This window comes from Palaemon carinicauda, chromosome 23, assembly GCF_036898095.1.
Source record: "Palaemon carinicauda isolate YSFRI2023 chromosome 23, ASM3689809v2, whole genome shotgun sequence".
NCBI classification, from domain to species: Eukaryota; Metazoa; Arthropoda; class Malacostraca; order Decapoda; family Palaemonidae; genus Palaemon; species Palaemon carinicauda.
Window position 1 is genome coordinate 82,687,354 of NC_090747.1, and position 17,408 is coordinate 82,704,761.

General features: G+C 42.0%; 1 protein-coding gene across 6 annotated transcripts in view; it reads right to left on the bottom strand.

Moving 5' to 3' along the window:
• Nucleotides 1-17,408, bottom strand: part of LOC137617202 (platelet-activating factor acetylhydrolase-like) — a 154,171-nt gene that overhangs the window by 10,720 nt on the left and 126,043 nt on the right. For all 6 annotated transcript variants that reach the window (XM_068347107.1, XM_068347106.1, XM_068347109.1 and 3 more), the window contains one exon: nt 5,959-6,132. In XM_068347107.1, coding sequence (XP_068203208.1) covers nt 5,959-6,132 — 174 coding nt within the window. The remainder of the gene's footprint in view (nt 1-5,958; nt 6,133-17,408) is intronic.

Here is a 17,408-nt window from a genome sequence, read left to right on the forward strand (position 1 = left end):
TCTCCTGCAGTAAATTCTTTATGTCTTATATAAAGCATTATTGAACTACAGTATGGTATTTTAGTAGTGTCACTTTAATTTACTAAAAAGTAATAAAAATCAATTTTTAACGTGTAGCATAAAACGGAAACATAATCAAATGATTCATACAACAGCAACATGGATATATAATTTCATCAATTCAGTGACATACTGCTGGTGTTATTACTTCCAAATATCATACAAAAATGTAATTTCAATAAAATTAGTTATGTCTACACTCACCTGGAATTCATACTACTTCTCTCTTGAAGCTGGTTAAATGTTAACTTCTACCCTTAAACTGAAAAATTCCTTTTTTTTTTTTTTCTTGTAATAGCCCTGCCCCTTTATTGTAGTATTAGGATCATATAGCAGTGTATGGTAATACTAAAGACGCAAGTCATATCCCTTTGTCTTTCTGTCTCAAAGATGAAACCAGTTCAACACCCTTTTAATGACCCACCTCAGAAATCGGCTGTCTGAGAAGCCTCCTTGGACGCGACAACAACCGAGACCACAGATTTGTAAACAAATCTCTCTAAGGCCAAAGCTGGGCTATGAGAGCCATCCTGCTGTTCAAAGAACCCTTGACCTTGGTTTTCACCACACGAATAATTGAGAATGAATGAAATGCATATAGATCAAAATTTGACCGGTCCTGTAATATGCCATCCAATTCCCCTACCAATGGATGCAGTACAGGAGAGCTAAACACTGCCATCGTCTTACTGAGACCATCTTCTTCTTGAGAGATTACAAATAAGTCTCCGTTTGGTCTGCCCCACCAAATGCAAATTTCATGACAAAATAAAGGATTCAGAGACCATATGTTATGAAGAAGATTCTGTTGCTTCCTGCTCAACTGATTTGCTAATACACTCAACTTTCCTGGAATAAACAGAGGCAAAAGACTTATTTCCCTCTGCATAGTCCAAGAAAAGAAAAATTCTGCTAGCTGAAATAGGGATTCTGACCTGATTAACCCTTGTTTCCAAATGTAAGCCAGTGTTATTGTGTTGTCTGGATAAATCAATGCACATTTATCCATTACCAGAGATTCCAAAGTTTGAAAGGTCTTGAGCACTGGCAAGGGCTCCAGGTAATGCTTCCCGTGACGCATCCGCGAAAAGAGAGATGTTCTGAAATTTTACTTCCGATGAACAGAACAGTGAGGACTGAACCCCATTTCACCAGTTTTAATGAGTTTTGTATCAGTGGAAACCAACTAGTATTCAGATTGGATGTTTTGTTCCAATTACGAAACTGGAAATTCCTTATCTTTGAATGACCTATTGAACTAAACTTCTCTTGAAATGCCATAGTCCCCAGTAACTTCATCAGCATTTAAAATTCTGCTTACACTTCTCTAACAACAGAATGAAAGACTGAATCCTCTTTTACGATAGAGAAGCCTGAATAGGAACTGTTGCTTGTATCATCCCCAAATACAGATGGAACCAGAATACTCCTTCATATTGACCAAGATTCCTATTCTCTTCAATAATATGAGTAACCAAAGTTGCTGAACCTCTTTCCCAAAGATGATAAAAATAATCCAATCATCCAGGTAAAACTGAACTCTGATGTTCAGAAACATTTGCTATTTCAGGGCGAGAGCCATCATCCTGTGGACACTTGAAGAGCCATCCTGAGACCGAAACATGAGCAATTGAATTTGTAAATCTTTGACCCGTCCATAAACTGAGAAAGTTTCCCTGATTCTAGATGAATAAAAATGAGATGATACAAATTTGTTAAGTCTATTGAAACATCCAATCTCCTTTTCTTACTGCTCCCAAGCCTGCTGAAGGAGTTTTAATAGAAAACTTGGTAATAACTGTAAAACTGTATACCTGTTTAGAATTGAAAAATCTAGAAATGGCCTACAACTGCCCTGATGCCTTGGGTACTAGAAAAACCTACTCAAAACCCTTGGGAGGGCTCTAAATCATCCTCTATCACATTCTTCTCTAAAAGTTTTGTACATTAATCTCAAATTTCAATAGATGAGGTTTGGCTGAATTTTTAAAGATAAGATGGAAATGGAAGGGATTCCTTAGACAATGGAGGATTGGAGAACAGTGGATTTCAATACACTACCTCTTTTTATTTTTCTACTACAGATAGGGCTCAAGGTTTAGGGTGAAGGGTTTCCTAAACCTGATGAAAGTGGGAAAGTCTTCCCCAGACTAGGCCCTGCAGCCTGCCCTTGATAGAATGAAACCCCCGAAGGTCTACCATTGTTATGAAGACTCTCTAATTTTGAACAAAAGAATAAGCCATAGCTAAGACATTTATATTGAATTCATTACAATATTCATAACAATAATGAGGTAAATTAAGAAGATACTATCTACTGTACTATCAATAAAATGATGGAAACTACTACAAGAATTAGAGTCAATGAAGCAAGAGCAAAACAGCACAGAAAAGAATAATTCTCAAAATCCACAATGAATGAGGTTAAGCTGAAATGTTATTTTCACATAAAAAATTTACACATAAACATAAGATACAGAAAGAATGAAATTATTCCAATGAGAATAATAACAGTACTGTAACTGCATTCATACTACAACAGACTGTAAGCAGAAATGATAAAAAAACCTACCAACAAAAAGTGATTTTGTTGAAGGAAAAAGCTATTTTTGAGGAGGTGCTGTGAGATCTCCCAGCATTTCCCTTTGAAAGACTATAGCAGGAAATCAAATATGTGCAAAAGCATAGACTCAAGTGTACAAGGGTGACCTTTGAGCTCAGGCTTGACACAGAACCTTTAATGCTGAAATTCCTCTGCTATCTATGGGCGACATCCTTAATAAGTCATCACCTCACAGAAAAGAACCATTGACCCAGTTGGAGACAATGCTACCAGTGCATCACTTTCTTCCCAACCGTCATCTTCGAGTTCTCCAGTGCAAATCAAATGACCAACTCCCATGCGTGAGGCTATAGAGAGTCATGGAGACTACACAGCACCTACAAAAAAATGGGGTTTTCCTTCATCTAAACCCCTTTTTTGGGGTTTATGTGCTGTGTGATCTTCAAGGACTAGTACCAAAGCATTAATAAGTAGACTTATGCACCATGAAGGATAACCATCTACAACTAAGCACAACATACAACACATGCTCATGTTTCCATGGATAAGAAGAAAACTAACAAGTCTGATTCTTACCTCAGAAGAGATGACTGGAGAATAATGAGTGCCAGTTATTATGCTTCTTCGGAAGGACCTGTCTGACTTGGTCTTTTCTCTGCATTACCCCAGTAGGGTTTACAAATGCGCTGAGTACCACACATAAATGTTGTACTGCTTGAATTTATTTCAGATAGTGTTCAATGAGATTATATGATTATATGTTAACAAAAAATGCTAATGAAGAAGCAATATATCTCATGTCGTGGGCGGAGATAGGATCACTTTTTTCATTAGGGAGGTCATCTGAATACACACAGCCCCTGTTGAGAGGGACGTTTGCTGACGAAGCTCCCCCCAAGGGTACAACTACACGAGTTGCTCCGACAGGAACCCAGGAACCACAACACTAGGGGACACTGTCAAAGAGGAAGCTGCAAGCACAATTACTGGCACTCAACACAGACAAGGGATGGGGTCAGAGGCATAGAGAGGAAGGTAGCCACTGGGGCCTGGTCACAGGTATAGGGCAGGGTTGAAAGGCATTAGGGAGTGACAGGCACAGAGTAACAGACACAGGGGAATGGCATTGAAGCTAATTACATGGGACAGCCACCTGGAAATATGTACAGGTTTATTGGCCCTGGAGCCTTCTAAGTTCTAGGCTTTGACACTACTCAAATTGGGGTGCAGCCATGCTTGGATCACTAATGGAGTTACTGGTAGTGGGGTCAATAGCATTGCTGACACCGGGATGACTGCTGAATCACCTTACAAAGAATAACCATAGACCCAGCTGGAGACATTGCTAACAGTGCATCACTTCACACTGAGCCGCCATCTTTTTCTCAAGTGAAAATCAAATATCCAACTCACCTGTATGAGGCTAGGGGTGGAAGGAGATTCCTGGAGAACACATAGAACCTCCCAAAATTAGATTTTTCCTTTGTCAAAACATGTTTTTCGGGGTTAATGTCTACAAGGTCTGCAAGGCAGTACCACAACATTAATAAGTAGATTTGAGGACCATGAAGGACAACTGGCTACCAGTAAGCATATCATACAACACATGCAAATGTTTCCATGAATAGTAAGAAAATTTAACTATTCTGACTGAAGAATACCGGATGCCCTTAATTAGACTTCCCTGGAAAGACCCTCTAGCCCTAGGGGTTACAAATGTGCTAATTACCACACATTAATGTTGTACTACTTAGATTTGTTTAAGGTAGTGTTTAATTGACACTATGCCCAGATCAACCCGTAAAGCTCTGGATGATCTGAGATTGTATGTTAGCAAATAATGCTAGTAAAGAAGTAATTTTTCTTACATCATGGGTTTAAGAGATGTAGATAGGATAATCTTTTTTTATAATGGAGGTCACCAGAATACAGATAGCCCCTTTTGAGAGGAACTTGTTGATTTGGGTATTTTAAAACAAACTACCTTCTGAGGATGTACATTTGTAGGGTACACATCAGACAGAGGATACTATCTTCCAACTCTAGAGCCGAAATGAAAAGCAGATTCCATCTCTGAAGAGGCTTTTTGTTTTTAGGAAAAAAGAGAAGTCCCAGGATCAGGATTAGAAGACAACCCAGGATTATAGTGAACTCCTGGTAACTCCTAAAGGCAGTAAATTCACTAACTTGCTCCTGAGGCTAAAGCTATTAGAAATATGCGTTTTTGCAAAAAATCTTCAAGGAATATGGAGGAATTATTTAAACCTTAAGCACTCTATCCAGATACCAAGATACTGTAGGTATTGGTGGAGATGGTTTATGCAAAGCAAAAGACTGGATGAACTTATAAAATGTGTCTGAGTCTAGATCCATGCCAAACGCTCACTTGAGAGGTTCTGTCAATACAAATTCTTTGATTACATGCTTTTATTAGGTTTAAAGTGGCTTACCATGTTCTTCTAAAGACCTAGCCAATGAGCTATTCTTCTTGAAATTAGTCTTGATTTTGACAAATTGATTAGGAAACATAGATCCTGAAAAACTTGCAAGACTTGATTTGTGCATTTGAGGAATACTTCCACCAGCTGAAAAAAAAGACGACTTCTCAGTAGGCCCCCAAGGTGGAGTGTGGGGGGGGGGGGGCCTGTTGCCTGACAGTAACTAGTGACACCTCGTTACAATTTTATCAGGCGTAGTTCCAGTTTCACTGGAGTCATACTCCTATTAAAGGATGAAAGTTTGTATTTACATAGGATCAAACAATGTTTAGCATAGGGTTTAAATCTTCACAAATGTCACAAATTGCATACAGAGTACTATCAATCATATATAATAATTTCATGGAGTACACTTTACTTTAAAGCACTCTTACAATGCCAATGCTTTGCATTTACTTCTTAAGGATACTGACTTCTTAAAATACTTTATTGCATCTAACTCCATAAAATTTCTTGATTTGGTAACATGACAATATATACTACTAAAGAGCTATTCATACAATACAATAAAATGCCATGCACATAAAAGGCGGGTTTGGGGAGATGAGTTTGATAATGTGTGGCTTCTCTATTGGCCAGCCTTATCTTCTCCATGGTAAAACTTTAGTTGAGAGATATTAGCTATGATATCCATTCTATAGTGCATTACTTAACATTTGCTCTTTTTAAAGTTGTACGTCTTATGAAATACCAGTATGTACATAATTTGCCAATGTTGACTTACTGCTAAATTGTACTCAACACTTATCTGTATATAATTATGCCTTCTTTTCTTGGCAATGTTACTTCAAATAAGACAATATCATTTTATTGAAGGAAAAAAATGGCACTACTTACTTTATGGTAACAAAAGTCGTGGTTTCATCATTTAGCTTACTCATGGCTTTCAAGTTAACTTCATTCTGAAAAGCTTCTGTAGATATACACAACAGAGGCTGTGTTAATGCACTGCAAATTTCATCAACCTCATCTTTCAAAGGGAACATCCAAGGATCAAGTGCTACACCTACTCTGAAAACAAAAACATCTCTTGAAAAAATATTCTAATATTTTCTTTGCAATACGCTTACCATTAACAAGGTTATGACTAGATAACTCTGATTTAGTGTTGACATGTTCAAACCTGATAAAGGACTAAACCAAATCTTTCTTTGATATAAACAGCTTTGCTCCTAGTTAAAAACTGGTATTATGTTAATGGTCATTTATCCTTTGATAACTGTATATTTGTAAATTGACTACATAGCCTCTTAGTTCTTTACTTAAAACACAGAAAAGCTTGATGGATGTAATGTTAACCTCTCTGGTGCTATGGTTATATGTAAATTGATTGAAATTTGCAATTCAAGTGAAAAGCATCTTTTTCTTTATTAATTTATTACTTATTACAGAAAAGCATTGGGAGTTTGGAGACCTGTTCTCGATGTTTTAAATCTAAAAAAGTTTACAGCTTTTGCAAAGTTTTCAGTGGAAATATCCTCAACAGTCCTGGAAGCAGTAAGGAAAGGGGATTGGATGCTTCTGACAGACAAAGCAGATGCCTACTTTCAAATTCCTATTCATCTAAATTAAAGGAAATTCCTTTGGTTTGCAAAAGGTACGAAGGTTTACCAAATCAGGTGCATGCGTTTTGGAGTCAGGACTGCTCCACAAGTCTTCACCAGGAATGGCACCAATAACTGAATGGATAAAGGATTTGGGAATCAGGCTTCCTTTATACCTGGTCGACTGGCTATTTTTGAACACTTCGTTCAAAAGTATTTGGGTCCAACAGAAGTGGTTACTCAGGTTACTGGAAAGGTTGGGAATTCTGGTCAATTTGGAAAAGTCTCTCCTGATTCATAACATAGGATTGTATATTTGGGAATGATAATAGCAACAGCTCCTTTTCAGTGGTATATGCCGCATAAGGGGTCAGCAATGACATGATGAGGTTATGCGAACATCTCCCCGTGCATCGAGCTGGCAGGCTGAATAATGTAGATGGGCGCGAATCTTTCATTTTCTGTTTTTTGTTCATTTTCTAGTGTGCTAGCAGAGGAGGGTGAGAAAGACTTGATATGTGAGCATGGGACTACCACAAGGAGAGCAACTGTGGTGGTGTCAGCTATTCCATCTGATATCATAAAATGAAGTACAACAATATGGCCTATTGAAGGAGCACACCTTACCTTCCCTCAAGGTTTGATGACATCAGATATAAAGGTATCTTTCCGCGATACAAGAGCAGGAGTCTTGCTCTAAATATCGTAGCCAACAGTTGGAAAGCTATGGACTTTAAGTATAATTAAGATATACTGTACTGTAACAATATCCCTTGTGCTAATTGACTATGAACACTAATTAACATTAACTCTTTTCTCCTCCCTGCTGTTTCTGTACAAGTCACAGTGAAACTGGTTGCATTAATCAAAGACATAATCTAAATAAATGTGTATGTCAGGCTTCTAACATAACTTTCAACATTATAATCCTTGCATTTGAGTAAGCCCAATTCTACAAGAATCTTTGTAAAGAAATATAAACAAAACAAATAGAAAACAATGACCTAGAAAAAGTTATCTTTCAAGTCATTTCTTCCTTTGTTAAAGAAGTTCAAAAATATGAAGTCATTGTCATTTCAATATGAATTAGACAGCTAAAGACCATGGCTTCTTTGGAGATTTTCATTCCAATGGGCCACCTAAAAGAGATATTTTTCCATTATCATCTCAACCAGAATTGGAACAGGATATCTAATCCAGGCATATTTTCTATTCTAGTGATAAAAAACCAGCTTCAACTGCTAAGTTGTTAGGACCATCATTGTCAGTTATCTCAGGGACTTTTATTGGAAGTGAGCATTCCAGACCTCTGTTCAAAGATGCTTCACAGGGAGGATGGGGTGCCACTCTAGGTTTCCTCCAAAGGAATCAACTCTTCATATTAATCTAGTGTGTTCAAGGTCCTCCAAGATCACGAGTTGCTGACGATAGGAAAGTGCGTGGCAGTGTTTTCAGACAAGACAGCATTAGTTTATATCCAGAAATAGAGGGGAACCAGGTTGGAATCCCTACACTGAATAGCAGAAGTATTATTGCGCAGAACAAATCTGAGAAAAGTCCTGCATCACTTTATTGCAGGAAAATCAAATATCTCAGCATATCAGTTAAGCAGAAAAAAACCTGATTCTTCCCAATCAATAGTCTCTACATCCATCAAGTGTCTAGAGATTTGATTTTAGTGTGGATGACCAAATGTAAACATGTTTGCAACATCTCTAAGCAAAAAGATAGAATAGTTTTGTTCAATAGTTCTGGATCCTTTAACATGGAAGGCGGATGCCTGTTACAGGCCTGGTTGAATCTACATCTGTATGGCTTTCCACCATTTGCCATGACTTGATCGAAGGTAAACAAGTTCACGGTGTTTATGAATAGCAGAATGACTATTGTGGGTCCGATTTGGCCTCAAAGAGAGTGGTTTACAGATCTGTGGCCTCTGTTGTCAGAGCGTCAGAAGAGGTTGCTGTACAAAACCAAACTTCTTAGATAACCACTTTCAAGGGTTGTGCATCAGAACCCATATGTGCTACATCTAACAGCATGGAGACACTCCTTATTATTTTCAGAGACAAAGGGTTTTTGAAGTCCTATAGACTTAGGTACCAAAAGACAGTTTATTTATTGTCGGTATCAAAGGCAATAGAATGTTTATTTTGATTGGTGCAAGTCAAGGAATGTTTCAGTGACTAGGACTAGTTTAAATAATATTGTAAAATTTTTCCCTTTTCTCTTTTTATGAAAAGAAACTGTCAATTTCAGACATTAATTGTTATAGATCGATGCTTAATATTCTAATCAAGGAATTAGAATTGGATTCATCTCTTTTAGGTATTATTGTGTATGTATGTACGAGGTCTTTTAATATTGAAGAACCTCCAGTAGGCAGAGCAATATCTTTTTAATCTAGAAGTAGAATTACAATATTTAAAAGATTCATGTTTTGAACCTTTGGAACATCTTTCCATTAAGGATATCACTGCTATGGCTCTTTTCCTGTTGACGTTAGAGTCAGATAAACACAGTGAAATATAAGCTCATTCTTATAATGTAGGTTTTGTAGAAAATTAGATAATCTTATCTCTGTTGCCTACATTCAGAGCTGAGATTGATTTTGACAAAAAAGATTTGCTTTAATTCTTTCATATTACCTTTTTAGCAAATGAAGTTAGCGTTACAAGAGAGAATAGGTTTCTTTGTCCTGTGAGAGCTGTTAATAACTATTTGGACAAGACTGCAGAAATTTGGCATAACGTTACTAGTTTGTTCAGTGGGGTTATGATTTCAAATCGTCCAGTCAAAAAACCGAATCTTTATAATAAAATTTGTTATTTCTATACACACCTGATGTTCATATTGGTTCTTCTCCAGAAGCTCGGTTTATTGATGTTTACCTCTATGTAATGAGACTCGATTAATGATAATAAGCGAAACCATAAAGGTTCTTTGTTATTCACTTTTTCCATCGACTGCAATTATTAGACATATCCCCTTTAAGAATGTTAAGTTTTATTGAGGTTTAAGTAGTCTTCCTCTGGATTTGTTAGTATTACTGCACAGGGATAGTACTGTGTTTTAAATAACCATTGTGAGGAGTGTGTTTCTGGTTCAAGTGTTGAAAAATAGTTTTAGTTCAAGGAAAAATCCAGAGAAGACTAGGCTAGTTGTTTATAGTGGCGGTGACGATGATATAACATGTCAGAACCATTCTCTAATAGTGTAAACATTTAACCAGCCAAAATTTGTTAGTGAGAGCTTTAAAAGCTCTTAACTTATTTATCTTCCTTTGTTAATCTCAGGAGGTCAGAGAATCTTCTCTTGTAGGCAGTAAGTTTGACTCACCTGCCTGGTTGCTTTCCATAACCTGACTTTCATTGTCAGGTCTAGTAGTAAAGTGTTTCATTCAGTAAGGATACTGAAGTTCACTACGTCACACAGTCGAGATCCTCTTGGAGAGCCTTAATTTCTTTAATTACCTTAGATCCTTCTGCTGGTGAACCCTTGCATTCCCACATTCATAGCGGTCTGGATCCTTATATGCCTCCTCTTGCTAAAGTAAGCACTCATAAGGAACCTCATTTTTAATTTGTGGATGGCTTTTCCTATCATAGGATTCTCTTAGCTATTTAATGCTGTAGGTCATATTTTAGCTGAAGCTGTCCATTTGCATCATGTTTTGGATGGCAGTGCACTTTATCTGCTTCCATGCTTGGCTACTAGCTAATCTGAGGCTAAAGTTAGCTGAGCAAAAGTTAACATTTGATTTTATTACAGCAATGACTTTTATCATCAAGAAGTCCTCTGCCCAAAAATGCCTTGTCCTTTCTTGTTAAAAAGCTTGGTCACAGAGAATTAGATTCAAGGTAGTTGAAATACTTGAAAGTTAGGGTCCATGATATAAGATATGTTATTTTCCTTAGTAAAATAAATTTTTGAATATACTTACCCGATGATCATGTAGCTGCAACTCTGTTGCCCGACAGAAAAAACCTACGGTCGGGATACGCCAGCGATCGCTATACAGGTGGGGGTGTACAACAACAGCGCCATCTGTCGAGTAGGTACTCAGGTACTTCTTGTCAACAAGAACCAATTTTCTCCTCGGTCCACTGGGTCTCTATGGGGAGGAAGGGAGGGTCCTTAAATTCATGATCATCGGGTAAGTATATTCAAAAATTTATTTTACTAAGGAAAATAACATTTTTCAATATTAATCTTACCCGATGATCATGTAGCTGATTCACACCCAGGGGGGTGGGTGGAGACCAGCGTACATGTTAACATTAGAAGCTAAGTATCCCGTATTTCATTTTAGCAGTTATTCAAAATAACAAACATAAAATAAATAAGTACCTGGTAAGGAAGTCGACTTGAACCATTACTCTGCCTTTTTAAGTACGTCTTCCTTACTGAGCCTCGCGATCCTCTTAGGATGCTGAGCGACTCCTAGGTGCTGAAGTATGAAGGGCTGCAACCCATACTAAAGGACCTCATCACAACCTCTAATCTAGGTGCTTCTCAAGAAAGAATTTGACCACCCGCCAAATCAACCAGGATGCGAAAGGCTTCTTAGCCTTCCGTACAACCCAAAAACAACAATAAAAAGCATTTCAAGAGAAAGATTAAAAAAGGTTATGGGATTATGGGAATGTAGTGGTTGAGCCCTCACCTACTACTGCACTCGCTGCTACGAATGGTCCCAGAGTGTAGCAGTTCTCGTAAAGAGACTGGACATCTTTAAGGTAAAATGATGCGAACACTGACTTGCTTCTCCAATAGGTTGCATCCATTACACTCTGCAGAGAACGGTTCTGTTTGAAGGCCACTGAAGTAGCGACAGCTCTAACTTCATGTGTCCTTACCTTCAGCAAAGCATGGTCTTCCTCATTCAGATGAGAATGAGCTTCTCTAATCAAAAGCCTGATGTAATAAGAAACTGCGTTCTTCGACATCGGTAAAGAAGGTTTCTTAATAGAACACCATAAAGCTTCTGATTGTCCTCGTAATGGCTTTGTACGTCTTAAATAGTACTTAAGAGCTCTTACTGGGCATAGTCCTCTCTCTTGTTCGTTTCCAACCAAATTGGACAGGCTTGGAATCTCGAACGATTTGGGCCAAGGACGAGAAGGGAGCTCGTTTTTAGCTAAAAAACCAAGCTGTAAGGAACATGTAGCCGTTTCAGATGTAAAACCTATGTTCCTGCTGAAGGCGTGTATCTCACTGACTCTTTTAGCTGTTGCTAAGCAAACGAGGAAAAGAGTCTTCAAAGTGAGATCTTTAAAAGAGGCTGACTGAAGCGGTTCGAACCTTGCTGACATCAGGAACCTTAAAACCACGTCTAAGTTCCAACCTGGTGTGGCTAACCGACGCTCCTTTGAGGTCTCAAAAGACTTAAGGAGGTCCTGTAGATCTTTGTTGGTGGAAAGATCTAAGCCTCTGTGGCGGAAGACTGCTGCCAACATGCTTCTGTAACCTTTGATCGTAGGAGCTGATAGGGATCTTACATTCCTTAGGTGTAAAAGGAAGTCAGCTATCTGCGTTACAGAGGTACTGGTTGAGGAAACTGAATTCGCCTTGCACCAGCTTCGGAAGACTTCCCATTTTGACTGGTAGACCTTGAGAGTGGATGTCCTCCTTGCTCTGGCAATCGCTCTGGCTGCCTCCTTCGAAAAGCCTCTAGCTCTTGAGAGTCTTTCGATAGTCTGAAGGCAGTCAGACGAAGAGCGTGGAGGCTTGGGTGTACCTTCTTTACGTGCGGCTGACGCAGAAGGTCCACTCTTAGAGGAAGAGTCCTGGGAACGTCTACTATCCATTGCAGTACCTCGGTGAACCATTCTCTCGCGGGCCAGAGGGGAGCAACCAACGTCAACCGTGTCCCTTCGTGAGAGGCGAACTTCTGCAGTACCTTGTTGACAATCTTGAACGGGGGGAACGCATACAGGTCTAGATGGGACCAATCCAGAAGAAAGGCATCTACGTGAACTGCTGCTGGGTCCGGAATCGGTGAGCAATAATTTGGGAGCCTCTTGGTCATCGAGGTAGCGAACAGATCTATGGTGGGCTGACCCCACAGGGCCCATAGTCTGCTGCAAACATTCTTGTGAAGGGTCCACTCTGTGGGGATGACCTGACCCTTCCGGCTGAGGCGGTCTGCCATGACATTCATGTCGCCTTGAATGAACCTCGTTACAAGCGATATCTTTCGATCTTTTGACCAGGTGAGGAGGTCCCTTGCGATCTCGAACAACTTCCTAGAATGAGTCCCTCCTTGCTTGGAGATGTACGCCAAGGCTGTAGTGTTGTCGGAGTTCACCTCCACCACCTTGCCTAGAAGGAGGGACTTGAAGCTTCTCAAGGCCAGATGAACTGCCAGTAGCTCCTTGCAGTTGATGTGAAGTGCTCTTTGATCCGGATTCCACGTGCCCGAGCATTCCCGTCCGTCCAGTGTCGCACCCCAGCCCGTGTCCGATGCGTCCGAGAAGAGAAGGTGGTCGGGGGTCTGAACAGCCAGTGGTAGACCTTCCTTGAGAAGAATGCTGTTCTTCCACCAAGTCAGTGCAGACTTCATCTCTTCGGATATAGGAACTGAGACCGCTTCTAGCGTCATGTCCTTTCTCCAGTGAGCAGCTAGATGATACTGAAGGGGTCGGAGGTGGAGTCTCCCTAACGCGATGAACTGGGCCAGCGATGAAAGCGTCCCTGTTAGACTCATCCACTGTCTGACTGAACATCGGTTCCTTTTCAGCATGCTCTGGATGCATTCTTGGGCTTGACTGATTCTGGGGGCCGACGGAAAAGCCCGAAAAGCTCGACTCTGAATCTCCATACCTAGATAGACTATAGTTTGGGATGGGACGAGTTGGGACTTTTCTATATTGACCAGGAGACCCAATTCCTTGGTCAGATCCATAGTCCATTTGAGATTCTCCAGACAGCGACGACTTGACGGAGCTCTTAAAAGCCAGTCGTCCAAATAGAGGGAGGCTCTGATGTCTGCCAAATGCAGGAATTTGGCAATATTCCTCATCAGTTTGGTAAACACTAGAGGTGCCGTGCTTAGGCCAAAGCACAGGGCTTGGAACTGGTAAACGACCTTTCCAAAGACGAACCTTAGGAAAGGTTGGGAGTCTGGATGGACGGGGACGTGAAAGTACGCGTCCTTTAGGTCCAACGAGACCATCCAGTCTTCCTTCCTGACCGATGCTAGCACCGACTTCGTCGTCTCCATGGTGAACGTCTGCTTGGTGACAAAAGCATTGAGAGCACTGAAGTCCAGCACCGGTCTCCACCCTCCTGTCTTCTTCGCTACTAAGAAGAGACGGTTGTAGAAGCCCGGGGATTGATGGTCCCGGACTATGACTACCGCTCCCTTTTGTAGCAAGAGAGACACCTCTTGCTGTAAAGCTAGCCTCTTGTCCTCCTCTCTGTACCTGGGAGAGAGGTCGATGGGAGTAGTTGCTAGAGGGGGCTTGCGCAAGAATGGAATCCTGTACCCCTCTCTTAGCAACTTCACAGACTGTGCGTCTGCACCCCTGTTCTCCCAGGCCTGCCAGTAGTTCTTGAGCCTGGCTCCCACTGCTGTCTGGAGAGGTTGGCAGTCAGACTCTGCCTTTTGAGGACTTGGAACCCTTCTTCTTTTTGCCACGTTGACTGTCGGCACGGGTACCTCCTCTGCTGGAGGTTCTGCCACGAAAGGGCGGAATGAACCTAGACGCTGGTGTGTCCATCCTAGGTCTAGGCACGGAAGGTAAAGCTGTGACTTTACGTGCGGATGACGCCACCAGGTCATGGGTATCCTTCTGGATCAACGAGGCGGCAATCCCCTTGATCAGCTCTTCCGGAAAGAGACACTTGGAAAGTGGAGCAAACATCAACTCCGACTTCTGACATGGTGTGATCCCCGCAGACAAGAAGGAGCAAAGGTGATCTCGCTACTTAAGAACTCCAGACACGTACGAAGCCGCAAGCTCGCCAGACCCATCCCGAATGGCTTTGTCCATGCATGACATGATGAGCATGGCAGAGTCCTTATCCGAAGGGGAGGTCTTTCTGCTTAACGCTCCCAAACACCAGTCCAGGAAGTTGAAGATCTCAAAAGCACGAAAAACTCCCTTCAAAAGATGGTCCATGTCCAAAAAGGTCCAGCAAATCTTAGAGCGTCTCATAGCCAGCCTGCGGGGAGAGTCTACCAGACTTGAGAAGTCGCCCTGGGCAGAGGCAGGAACTCCCAAGCCGGGATCTTCTCCCGTGGCATACCAGACGCTAGATTTGGAAGCAAGCTTGTTCGGTGGAAAGATGAAGGATGTCTTCCCAAGTTGCTTCTTGGACTGCAACCACTCTCCCAGTACCCTTAAAGCTCTCTTGGATGAGCGCGCGAGTACGAGCTTCGTAAAGGCAGGAGCTGCTGACTGCATGCCTAAAGCGAACTCAGAGGGAGGTGAGCGCGGGGTTGCAGACACAAACTGGTCCGGATACAACTCCCTAAACCGGGCAAGGACCTTCCTAAAGTCTAAGGAGGGAGGCGTAGTCTTGGGTTCCTCTATGTCGGAGTGTTGATCGTCCAAATGCGCAGCTTCGTCGTCATCAGAGACTCCTTCATCCGAATGCTGAGGAGGAAGCGGCAAAGGAGGAGAAGAAAGCTGAACGGCTGAATCCGGCAGCACGGGTGCATGCGTAGCTGCACTGGATCCAACATCATGCCGCTGCTGGTCAGTCTGAGAGCTGGCAACAACAAAAGCGGAGTGATGGTGCGTGGTGGGGACTGCCGTGGGTTGCGGAGACTGCCGCATTGCGTCAAAACACGGCAGCTTGACAGCACCTTCCCACTGCTGATGCGGTAGCTCACGCATGTTAACGGAGGGTGCCGCACGTCGGCTAACGTCAACATGCGTCTGGCAGGGTCGACTGCGCATCGGTGGTGGAGCTCTCACAGCCGGAGTGTGGGAGCAGGCAGCCGCAGTGTCTGCTGAGCGCACAACCGTGGCAGGTTGTAGGTTAACAGGTGCAGTGTCAACCTTCTCAGCACGATACTCCTGCATGAAGGAAGCAAGCTGAGTCTGCATAGACTGCAGCATAGACCACTTAGAGTCTACAGTGGTTGGTGCGGCAACAGACGGAGTGATTGCCTGCTGCGGAACCACTCTACCTCTCTTGGGAGGTGTGCAGTCTTCGGAAGACTGCGGCGAGTCCGAACTGACCCAGTGGCTACACCTGGGCCGTTGGACTCGCTCGGAAGGGACCTTGCGCTTGAGAGGTCGTGAGACCTTGGTCCAGCGTTTCTGCCTAGAAACTTCTTCCACAGACGAGGAATGAATGGGCTCACTCGTCTGTTTGTGGATGGGACGATCTCTGCAAGATACGTCCGCAACCACTGAGGGTACATCCGTACGCTGATCAAGGCCTGTCGAACCCTTTGGTCCTTCGACATTGCTTCTCCCCTGGGCTTGGGAGCTTGCAAGAGGTCCCGGACTGGGAGGACGACTGGCACGAACAGATGCACCCTCATGCGTAACACTGACACTGACACTTTTCACCGCACTTGCACTCACTACACTTCCCACTGCACTTTTCTCTTTCAACTCTTTGACATCGGCCAAGAGTTGATTGCGGTCATTAGCTAATGACTCCACTCTGTCACCAAGAGCCTGAATGGCACGCATCATGTCCGCCATCGAGGGTTGAGAGCTAGTAGAAGGGTCGGGAGTCACCACTACAGGGGAAGGAATAGGTTGAGGGGCATGGGGAGAGGAAAAATCAAAAGAGCGAGACGAACTCCTCCTGATCCTATCCTTCTCTAGCCTACGTGCATTCTTAAGGAATTCAATAAAATCGAATTCCGAAAGCCCAGCGCATTCCTCACATCGATCTTCCAATTGACAGGATTTACCCCTACAATTGGAACAAACAGTGTGAGGATCTATAGAGGCCTTCGGAAGACGCCTAGAACAGTCCCTAGCGCTACACTGCCTGTACTTGGGGACTTGAGTATGGTCAGACATCTTGAATTAGCCAAGGGGGGAATCCAAAATCTATCAAAGTCGTCAACAATTAATCCAAAACTAATCAAAAAAGCTTGATAAGCTAATGATAATAACTCCTGTACAGCGAAAGCTAATATCTAGAGAGAATACATCACCAAAAAGCGTGAAATCAACTCCAGAAACAACAGCGTATCAAGTAGGTCTTGCCGGTGGCACGACAGAGGAAAAATTGGTTCTTGTTGACAAGAAGTACCTGAGTACCTACTCGACAGATGGCGCTGTTGTTGTACACCCCCACCTGTATAGCGATCGCTGGCGTATCCCGACCGTAGGTTTTTTCTGTCGGGCAACAGAGTTGCAGCTACATGATCATCGGGTAAGATTAATATTGAAAAAAAACGTAATACTGTACAGTATGTCATTTTGTCTTAGTGGTGGTACTTGAAAGATGGATGCAGAGTGTGAGCAAATGTCCATGCAAGCATTTTCTTCCACACGAGTAGCAATGGTTCTCACTGGTGAAGCGTCACTAGTTAGCAGAAAAATTCAGCATTGAAGGGGTTGAGAACTATTAGATATAGTCTAAACATCTGGTTCTCCTTCATATACATTGAGTTTGTGCCTTGCACTTTGATACACTACTGGGCCCAGGGAAGGGATAATAATATTTCTTGAGTATATTATGTCCTATTGGATAGCTGTTCTAACCTTTACAGAAAAGTCTTTGGGAACCACATTACATCTAATTCCAAAAAACCTATGGAAT